At 58.2% G+C, this 11,002-nt stretch overlaps 1 protein-coding gene across 3 annotated transcripts in view; it reads right to left on the reverse strand.

Moving 5' to 3' along the window:
• Window positions 1-1,220: 1,220 nt before the first annotated feature.
• The window catches only part of Sh3bp4 (SH3-domain binding protein 4), a 37,315-nt gene continuing 27,533 nt past the window's right edge, over window positions 1,221-11,002 (reverse strand). For all 3 annotated transcript variants that reach the window (XM_005395325.2, XM_005395328.2, XM_005395329.2), the window contains 3 exons: window positions 8,642-11,001; window positions 3,845-4,033; window positions 1,221-3,088 (listed from right to left, as the gene is read on the reverse strand). In XM_005395325.2, the coding sequence (XP_005395382.1) occupies window positions 2,864-3,088; window positions 3,845-4,033; window positions 8,642-11,001 (2,774 nt within the window). In that variant the 3' untranslated portion in view covers window positions 1,221-2,863. The remainder of the gene's footprint in view (window positions 3,089-3,844; window positions 4,034-8,641; window position 11,002) is intronic.

Here is an 11,002-nt window from a genome sequence, read left to right on the forward strand (position 1 = left end):
GTCTGAACTGGATCAGGCTGAATCCAATGATTGGCGCTCTTATAAGGACACAAAGACCTGGACACAGGCAGGTGGCCACATAACACCTTGGTTTCAGACTCTGGCCTCGAGGACTTTGAGGGAAATCTATTTCCAGTGTTCTAAGCCACCCTCAGTTTGTGGCTCTTTGTGAAGGCCATCTGGGTTAAAATCCCTGCCTTCCCTATTAGCTGTGTGAAACTGAGACCCCACTGAGCAGGTCCTCAACTGCAAAATGAATGTGGGTGTGAGCGAGAGGGTGCTGGCAGTACTGCTGTTAGTCCGCGTTCTGGTACTGTAGGAAATCTCTGAGGCAAGCAGCTTATACCTTATAAAGAGAAAGGGTTACGGTGGCTCAGCTTCGTAGGTTTCAGCTGACAACTGATGGGGCCTGTGGCCACAGTCCAACACGGTGGGACCATGTGGCAAAGGAGACCCAAAGGAGGAAGGGATGGTGACCCACAATGCCCTGCAAACTCTCATTTCCAAGACCGAACTTCATCCCACTGGGCCTCAGATCTCAAAGATTCTCAGCTCCCAGCAGCGCCACCAGCTGGGGCCGGGTCTTTAACACACTCCCCATCCAACCCAAGACAGCAGAATTCACAAAGTAGAGAGTCAGCCTGCAGGGGATCCCTCTCGGGGAGGGAGCCATGCTGAAGGGCTCAGCCTCTCCTTGTCGCCTGTGCTGTGTCAGCACTGCACACACACAGGTCCCAGGTGACACCTGTCACTGGTCTGGCTGCTTCCTACTCAGCCTCTGGCTTGGATTAAGGACACTTTTTCAAGTGGGCTTCCCATGAGCCCCATTCCCCCACCACCTCCAGCTGGGGTTGGTCTCTAGAAGTAGCTCCTGCACCCCATTTTTCTCTCCCAGGAGTTATATGCCCAGGGCAGGGTCTCTGCTGCTGGCTGCAATCAGTACCTCAAGGACAACACCCAGTGCACACAGAAATTACCCAGTTGTTCCTAAATCTCATCCCGTGGTGGGGATCGCCCGTTCCAGATGCACGAGGCCACGAACAAGGCGACCCAGCCTGCTTCCCTATGACATCGTGAGCCATGTTCCCAGAGCAGTGAGAGTCACAGCCGCTGTGCCACCGGATGACTGCTTCTGGGAAGAGCCAATGGTCTACACATAGAGGCTTCCACTACGTTTTCTTTAAAGTTTGGGTACAGAAAACACACACACACTCAACAGGTTAAAATATCCCAATAAAATTTACTGCAACTTTTGTAGAATTTAATTTGTGTAACAAGACATGTTGCATAGGAAACTATTTTAAAGCCCCTGAGGAAAAAATATCCATGGTTTAAGGTGCAACTGGTTTCTTCTTTGGGGAAAAGGTGCGGGAGGATCTCTGGGCAGAATACAGGAGAAGCGAGTTATGTGATCTTGTGTGATGACGGGGACCAAGTGACTCGGTTCTTGCAGCATAAGATGTGTAGTGTTTTGCTTCTCGTTGGTTGGTCTTCGGTGTCTGAATCAGAAGCTATGGAACAATGTTTCAGCCCCCAAGGGATTACACACCCACCGATCTGCCCAAGTCGTATTAACAAGTTGCAAAGGAGCAGTTTAAGAGCGCAAGATTTGGGGATTCCCAAGGACCCAACAGCCCTGCAGACAAACACATGCGTTCTACCCATCACTGGGGTCGCCTGGCTCTGCTGATCTGCTGGTCACAGGTCCAGCCTTGGGCTCCCTTTCCCAGACACCACAGCCGCTGGGAGACTGGATCAGCAGCAGATTCAAGCTGACTCCCCCCGACAGGTTACTAAGGCAACCGAGCTCCCGATGTGACATGGGCAGCATTTTCATTTGCAGAAGACATTCAAGCTGCTAGACGATCTTTTTTCTCTGCAGTAAGTGGTCTCCCTGCTACGGCTCACTTCTGAGCAGACCTGGGTGGACCAGGAGGACAGAGGTGAAGGATGAGATGAAAAGGGCCCCTTGCATGTGGCATATGACATCAGCCACACTTTCTGTGTTGGCAAGGAAAGGGCAGGCGCTTGTGCTCTGCCTTGGAACGGCCCTCCTGGCCCGAGGGGGACACCCAGCACCCTAGCACTGCAGGACCCCCTCCCCATGCCCGACACAGGCAGCAGCCCCAGCCGCTTTCTCACTTTAGCGGCGGACACAAGCTACCCGCACCGGGTGTTGCCGCTGTGGATTTAGCTGCCCACAAAATCTCACCACAGCTCCCGTGTTCTGTGGACGGTCAGGGAGACAGCAGGAGGCAGGAGGAGGAAGGTGAGAAAAGTAAGGGGAGGCCGGGGACCAGGGCCTTTCTGGGGAGGGGGCACCGCTCTGCCCACGCAATCTACCTGTCTATACCGGGAGTGGGGTCCCAACACCAAGCGGCGCCTCTCCTGCCCCACCAAGTGTGGAAATGCACAGAATGGCTGAGAGTCAGAAATACCCCATGGCCTTTAAATACCTATATACATCGTCACATAATTTAAAAAGTTCTTTAAACAACATAAAAACTCAACAGCATTTGCCTACTAAGTTTGTTTTTCTTTCTTAGCCTTCACGGTCCATTATAAAATTAGGTATCACCTTTCACACGACCCCTCCCCAGTCTTTTTTTTTTTTAAGTGATCTTAAATTTAAATGTACACTTCAACAAATAGAAAGCTATTGATTGGCAATAACCTGCAGTAGAAACCCCCTGGCTGGGACGGCAGAGCAACCTGGGTCCCGGGTCCCAGGCCCCAGGTGTGGCCCGGGGCGCAGGGCGCGGCCTGTCGGGCGGCTGTGCAGCCCCTGGCAACAGCAGAGATGCTCAGGCTCGTGCCTGGGCCAGGGCTCGGGATCCTAGGCACAGCAGGGCAGGGCCCGCATTCAGATGACAAAATCATCGTGGTCCACGGGGCTGAAGGCGGCCGCCCGCAGGATGTCCAGCGAGTTGACGAGGATGAGTGTGCCCGTGAGGTGCTTCCAGCGCTTGGTGATAGGGCTCTTCATCTTGTCCAGGCCGATGTGCAGCTCCTGGATGACATCCCGGTAGCTGTCCCCGACCTGGTGGCTCCAGGTGAGTAGGAAGTCGTACGCGGGTTTCCACATGGCCTGGGGGTGGAGCCGCAAAACACAGAAATAGAGTGGAGAAGATTAGGTGGGGGCGAGAGGTTTGTTCCAGTTACCTTGTTCACTTGGCCACCAGGACTCTTTCAGGGTGAACACCCTGGGCGGGGCGGTGCACACCCATAATCCTTACACTCTGGGAGGCTGAGGCAGGAGGATAGCATGTTCAAGCCCAGGCAGGGAAAACTTGGGGAGAACTTGTCTTGAAATTTAAAAAAGGGCTGGGGATGGAGCTCAGTGTGAAGGTTCAGGGTTTAACCCCCAGTTCCACTAGAGAAGTAGAGAGAGAGCGGCCCACAGAGGCAGCAGGGAGCACACCGTGTGCGTTTGCACAGCCAGGACATCTGCTCCTTGACCATCCCTGCCGTCCTCCGGCCATGGCACATGTCAAAGGTCACGCTCATTATTCTTGGGACCTCCTGTTCCCTGGGTCTCATGAGCCCACGCCACCTTCCAGCAAGCACCCTCGGTGACAGTGTGGAGGCTGAGCCAGGCTCCCCCATGACAGCTTTTCCCACAGTCAGAGAACAGCACAGGGGCTGAGCCGGCGCAGTGCCCGGGGCCTGGCCGTGAGTGGTCACTGTCCGCACCTTATTCACTGTCGTGGGGAATCAGCAAGGGAGAGCAGTTCCTGCATCCAATTCCAGGTGCAGGAGCCCGGCTGTCTCCCCTGGACCCTCTACAACAACGCAGGCCTTTCACTATCGCCCCCTAGGGCGGGGCAGCCGAGGGACTGCTCACCTCACTGTCCACCACCCCATTCCGGTCGCGGTGGGGGGACTCGTACGCGTCCATCTGCTGCTTGGAGACCTTGGCCAGCTTCTCCGCCAGCTCCCTCCAGCGCTGTGCCACCTCCACAGCCGTGGTCAGGAGCACGAAGTCCTGGATGAGCCTGACCACAAGGCCCTGGCAGTCCATCTTCAGCAAGGCCTGAGGAGGAAGCGGAACCGTGTGAGGCGGGGCCGGGCCTGGTTCCAAAGGGGACCACAAGGCCCTTGACATAACGAGCTAGGGGAGGTCGTGGGGGCCACCTGTGAGTGCCGTCCCCTCAGGAAGCAGTGCCGAGCCCACTGCACCTTGTGCGTGAGGCTGAGGGAAGATGCAGTGGCCCACATGTGGGTGGCTGGCCCCAGCTGTCCTCGCTGTGCGGCTGAGCCACCGCAAACGCGGGTGGCCTGTGTAGGTGCACGGTGGCAGAGGTGGAGGCTGTCCGGCTTCCTGGGACTCCAGGCCCAGCCCCCCAACGCCGTGGGCGCTGCAGGACACCAGGGATGGAGCCAAACGAACACCAGTCTGAGTGGGCTATGCTCCAGTCCTTTCAAGCTGAAGTTTGATGTAGTCAAAAAGACACTGTTTTAAGAAAATAAAATGCCTGGGTTTGTGCTAAGGAAAAAGAGAAGGCCCGGTCTGTATGCGATTCTGTGTGTGGGGGCGGGGTGGGGGCATGGGCACAGTGCCGGGCTGCAGTCTTTTTGGTGTAGTGTGGGCCTGGGACAAACGGAGGCCCAAGGGTCCCCTCTGCCACCTCTGTTCCAGGAGGAAGGTGGGGGTGACCACAGGGCTTGACGCTGAATCACTGACCCGCACCGAACAAACGCGAGTGCCCGTGTGCAGCTGCCTGGCTCTGAAGGCAGCCTTATTTTTCAGGCAACAGAACATGTCCAAGTCACAAGCTTCTGATTCAAGTCACTCCTGGCACAGGCGATCAAAACTGCTCTCTCCCCAGGGGAGCTGGGCACGCACACAAAGGCCCTGAGAACTCCTGCTGCTCTGGCCCCTACTGGGGCAGCCACGGTTCCACCTGAAGTGGAGGAACACAGGTTGGAGGGTCCGACCTAGAGACAAGGGTGTTCTTGCACACCTCAGCTCCTGGAAGCCCAGCGCTGGCTTACAGTGCTCCCAAGCCTCATGTATGATCAAAGGGGGAGTCTGCATTTTCACAGGGCCAGTGCTGGGTGCTCGCCAAGTGTCGGCAACAGCAAGGGGAGTGTTTTGGGGCAGGAGGTGGGAGCCCTGGGCGCCTCCCCTGCAGCCACCTCTTTAATTCTGGAGCACGCGGTACCCACAGGGGCACCAGCAAACACCCAATCCACACGGCACAGTCCTGGTTTCAGGTGGAACTTCCTGCACCTGACAGAACCATGACAAGTCAGGCCAGCAAACTTCATCTCTGCAGGGGCAGACTGCAAACGTGGTGGCTGTGGGCCACAGTCTTGGGTGACTTCTCAGCCCTGCAGATGTAGCCTGAAAGCAGCGGCACAGGACAGATGGGCGCGGCTGTGTCCCGGGAGGGCATTCTCAAGGACAGGTGTCCATGGGCTTCTGGTGTCCGCCCACCGTTTAGATCCTAGGGGAGCGCAGTGAGTCTCCTATCCGGTCCTGCAGATGTTTGCTCCACCCCCGCCCACATGTTGGGGCCCTCTTGCACCTGACACCCAGCAGCCAGCTGCCCTACTCTCGGATTAAGAGCACAGCCAGTAGCACCGCCCACTTAGGGCCTCCTGTGTGAGGCAGAGTCACCAGGTAACTGAGGGTGCAATAGCGTTCCAGAGAAGAGGGTGTTTCTCTCAAGTCGCAGGGAACCCTCTACCATCCCCTCCAGCTCGTGTGCGTTCTCAGCTTCCAGAGCTCTTCGGGGTCACCTGGTCCCATCCCCTGAGGACAGGACCCCCCCGGAGAGGAGTGGGCAGAGGCCTTCCCTCAAGTGGCTCCTTGTAAGTATTAAAACAGGCACCAAAACAGGATGGAAGCAGACAACGCAAGCAGAGGACGGAAGCGTGGTGTGACCAAGGGGCCAGGTCAGGCCCAGGTACAGAGTCCAGGCCCAGACCCTTGCTTGCCCACTCTCCTGGAGCTGGCTCTGAGTGTTTCCTGCGGGCCAGGTTCCCCAAGAGAGCACAGGTACCAGGCAGGGACAAGGCAGGGCTCTGGGGATGAGCAGGCCCAGGAGACACCCAGCAGAGTAACCAGGGCCCTGGGTGGGACATCGAGGGCTGCCAGACAGCCTCTGGTGCAGGGACACTGGGACCACCTGACGGACACCAGGCCAGCAGTGAGGTGGGAGGCACGTTTCATGGGATGCAAGGGGCAGGACCGTGGAGAGAAGGCCAGCTCAGGGCTTGGAGGCACCTCCTGCCCCCTGCCAAGGCACCTGTCCCCAACCTTCCCCCTCCTGGTTCACCAAGCAGGGATTCTGACTGCGACACCTCCTCTCAGCTGCGGAGCTATGGGCAAGGCTGTAAGACACCTGACTACCCAGAGGAGACAGATCCTTGGAAAAGGACACATCGCAAGGGCTGGGACAGTCAGCCTGGGTTGGGGCGGGAAGCTAAAACCTGCCTGCTCCCAGCAGGTTTTGCGGTGGGGAACCCAGGCTGCAGAACCAGTTTTGCTTTACTACTGGCAGAACCAACCCTGCCTTGGGGCCCAGTTCCAGCCAAAGTCAAGTTTCATTTCCTCCTCCACTGGGCAGAGGAGGCTGGAAGGGTTTGCAGGAGCCCGTCCCTGCAATGAAGGAACCCAAGGAAACCGAGAAATCCTCTCTGGACGAATAGGCAAGTGGAGGAGAGCTTGATCATTTAAAAACAAACTGGGAGGGAAAGATTACAAAGACCGCCTCCTGTGTCCCTGCTGGCTCAGGCAGTTCCTCTCACCTCTGCCTGCTCAAGGTGAGCGTTTTTTTCAGCTGTGGAGAAGGAACAATCAATACTGTTTATGTTCCGTGAAAACTCCTAATCCCACAATCAATGGAGAGTGAGGACGGCCAGTGCCCACAGGGGAGCCAGGGCTGGCCGGGAGACCGGCATGGGCTTGGCCCAAGCTCCTGGGTCTGTCCTGCGGGTGGGTCCCAGCCTCCAGGTCCGCCGGCTCCCCCCTCCCGGCCGCCCGTCCTCTGCCACATCGCTCCCGTCACCCACTCTGGGTGACCTGAGGTCTGCTGGCTCCAAGCTCCTACACTTCGCATTTCCATGGCCACTGTCTGAGGCCTCCTGCCCAGCCCCTCTCCCCCCTGGGCGGGACCGCACGCTGCCTCCCCGCTCAGGGGTGGCACGCGGCTGGTGGCAGGCAGGCGTGCAGAGTGTGAGCCTCAGGTGCTGTCTGGCCGCAGCTCTCACAAAGGCACCTGGTGTGATCAAAATATACGGTGAATGTTTAAATTAAAACTACGTACACTATAGTCAGACACCCTGCCACAAGCCCCCCTCAAAACACCCACCCTTGCTGCAAACACACCAATCCCATCGTTCATGCGCTTCCTGAAGCAGTTCTGGCAGTCCTCTTTCCCGAATGTCTTTATGAGGTGTGATCGAAAATGCAGTGAATGCTGTTGGCTGGTGCCATCCAGGAGACAGGCAGCTCGTGAAAACATCAGTGTGTCCTCAGCCGTGGTACTCACCAGATCCAGCCCCAGGCAAAGGCTGGCTCTTCCCCAAAGTCCAGGTGACCATGAAAGGTCAATGTTTTGAACTGATTCAGGACAGCCAGGCGACCATGACAACCCAACTAAAGACACTCAGGAAAGAGGACTCCAGAGCTGCTTCTGACAGTGGTGAGAACGCTGGGATGAGTGTGTTCACGGCAAAGCGAGGGGGAACTACTGAGAGGGATTCGTGGCAATATATCTTTTACTGTAGTAAGGTTTTTAAATGTAAAGATTCACTGTATTCTTTGGTCACCCTTCATCCACGTGGATAGGGGCTCACATAGGAGACAGTGGAGGTGAGGGCAGAGCAGGACAGCAGCGGCCACGCTGCGGGAGGACAGCACCACCTTCTGTGATCAGTAGGAGTGATGAGGGCTCCAGGGTCGGGAGGAGGAGCACGACTTGATCACAGGCTTCCCACAGGAACCAGGCGGGTCCTGGACTCCCAGAGACGGGCTGAGCCTGCTTCCGCCATGGACAGAGGGCGATGTCTGCCCCAGAGGCCTCCAGGGTGCCATCAGCACTGACTGCACAGTGACTGCAGCGTCACGGGGAGTGGACTGCAGAGCCCAGGCTGCACGCGACACGGGAAGGGCTCGGGATCAGGACAGTCTCACGTTACCCCTGCAGTGGGACCCTCCCTTCCCCCTCCCGTCTTAGAGCTCTGGTTCCCAGGGGTGCTGTCCCGCTAAGGCCGCTGTCACCAGACCCTCGACGAGGCTGAGGGAACAGGGGCACAGGGAGTTGCTGGAGGCCTCACATCTGAGACGCAGACGTTGCCACCCTTCGGAACCACAGAGCCAGCGGGGAATGCGATCAAACAGATCTGCTTCCCAGGGAGCCATGAGTGCGGGTCCTGCTGCCCCCAGCCCAGCCGGCTCCCGCCAAGCAAGCAACAGGAAGACAGACCAAGCGCGCCTCTCCTTGGGGTCCCTGAGGGTCACACAACCGACCTCCTGCCGTGGGTGTGCTGCTTCCAACCCCGTCCAGCTGACCACTCGGATGCCAGGCAGCAGCACCTCACCCCGGACCCACCCCAGGGGCCGGATGCCCCCCCCCACCTGTGCCGTGTGACGGGCGAGCGCCCCCGGCCGCGGGCCCCAGCCGGGACTCACCATCACCAGCTCCTTCTGGAAGGACTTGCGGTCCTTGTTGTCGGGGTTGTTGCAGTCCTCCTTCAGCTTCTCCAGCACGGACGCCACGCGCTCAGGCTCACTGTCCAGCTCCGCCCGACAGAAGAAGGTGAGCGGGAGGCCGCCGTAGCCCAGGGCGTCGGCGAAGGCGCGCCAGCTGCTCACGTTCTCCATGAGCAGCGTGCGCACTGAGGCGTAGATGTAGGTGAGGAACTTGCAGGGCCGCAGCATCTGCTCCAGCAGCACCGACGTGCTCAGCTCAGGTCCCGAGCACAGGCTGGGCCGGGCCCTGCCCACCACCAGCACGTTCTTGGCGTGCACCAGGCCCACCTTGCCCTGGCAGTAGCCGATGTACCACTCCTTGGTCCACAGCTGGCCCCGCAGGCGGATTCGCTCCTCGCTGAGCAGGGCCACCACGTCGCCCTTCTTGTACTCCAGCAGGTACTGGTTCTTGTTCTGCCGCACCACCGTCTTCAGCAGCTTGCCGAATCTGAGGCTGGACACGGGGCGGTCCTGAAAGGTGGGGTACTTGGTGGTGGCGGCGAAGGGGGACAGGATGATCTTGCCCACCTCGTTCTTTTTGAGAAACCTCCTCTGGCCGGAAGGCTTGATGGCACTTTTTGGGGGTGGCTGCGGCGTCTGCACGCAGAACTGGGTCAGGATGGCCTCCTGGTCGTCTTTGACCTGCACCCTCAATGTGAAGTCGGACAGCTCTCCGGGGTTCTGCGAGGTGATGGGGAAGATCAGGCGGCTCACCTTGCCCAGCTTCATCTGGAAGCCTCTCACCACTTTGGCCTGCTCGCCGGCCTTGACCTCGTAGTTGGTCATGTTGGAAAACATACAGATTTTGAGGTCCTGGGGCCGGGCCAGGATGAACTGGTGCTTCCCCCACAGCTGCAGCGCCACGGGGGCCGGGCCGGGTGCCTGCCGGGTGACCTCGCTGACCAGGAGGGTTTTGGGGGCACAGTCGTGCCCGAAGATGGTCACCACGGTCTTGAAGGATGGGTGGATGTGTTTGGGACCATAGAGGCCCACGGTGACCTTCTTATTGATGAAATCCCACACGGTGGAAGGGTAGAGAATGCTGGGGCCATGGGCAACGATAGCCAGGTACATGCAGGGCTCCAGGTTGTCCAGCTGCACCTGGACCGTGTCCCCATAGCTGTAGCTGAGGGGGATGGGCACGTATGGCCCCTCCTTTGAGTCGCTCCTCAGGCACTGGAGGCCTACCGTGCTTTTGCTGAAAATGTCGCTCTTTACCTCGGCAGACACCTTCATCTCCAGGATGAGGAAGGTGTTCACCTCCAGGTTGCTGAGCTTGACCTCCAGCACGGGGCTGATGCTGCTGGACTTGTCGCTGTTGAGCTCCAGCGGGGGGTCCAGCAGGGCCTTCATGGAGATCTGCTGCGTCTCCCCAGGAGCAACGTGGCCCTCGGGCACGTGGATGCTGATGTTGGTGTCCGGCAGCTGCACGGCGCCACCGGAACTATCCAGCTTGCACACGATGTTCGTCTCCACCGCCTGGGTCTGGCCCCAACCGGGGCTTTGGCCTAGCAGGTCCAAGTCGTGGCAAGACCGGGCCAGCTTCCGGTGGTTCAGCCACGCAGTTCGGAAATCCTCCCGGCTTTGAAATTGCTCGGGGGCAGGTGATTTTAAGCCTGTGAAAAAACTTGATGTCGCGGGAGTGTCTGACTTGGCTTGCAGGACGGAGAGTTCCGACAGGCTGTAGGAACGCTTGCTTCTGAAGAAAGGGTTGTCCCGCCTGACCGGCTGCTCTGCATGGAGTCCATTTGTGGCTGGGAGCTCGTCAAAGATGTTGCCGGTGCTGTTGGTGGTTGCTGAGCTGGATTCAGTGAACGAGGATGTGCCAGTGTCGAAAAGCAACAAATCCACAGTACTTTTGGGGTGTAGCTCATCCAAGCCGGCCACCACTGGCGTATTCCCATTCAGAAAGGGGTTCGTCTGTACCCCACTCCAGAAAGGGTTATTACTGTAGGCTTTGCCGGATTCCTTCTGGTCATCCGTCCACCCCCCGAGCAGATCCAGCTCCTTGGCCACTTCGTCCGGGCTGTCTGGAAGATTGTCAATCATGCCGCTGTCGCTCAGGGTGGAGTTCCGGTAGTTCAAGGGCTGCACGTAGGAGGAAGGGATGTAGCCCATCTCGGTGGTGTTGTGTGCGTACCACCACTCACCGCCCGATGCATCCAAGACATAGAGATGGTCGCCCTTGGAGAACTTCAGGGTGGTGAAGTTGGTCGGGCAGTAGTCCTTGATTGCGATCACTTCCTTGGCGTTTCCAAAAGGTGTGGGGTTGTCCACTAGCAAGGCACTGGGAGAAGGCAC

The sequence above is a fragment of the Chinchilla lanigera genome, unplaced genomic scaffold, assembly GCF_000276665.1.
Source record: "Chinchilla lanigera isolate Chin_1 unplaced genomic scaffold, ChiLan1.0 scaffold00052, whole genome shotgun sequence".
NCBI lineage: Eukaryota > Metazoa > Chordata > Mammalia > Rodentia > Chinchillidae > Chinchilla > Chinchilla lanigera.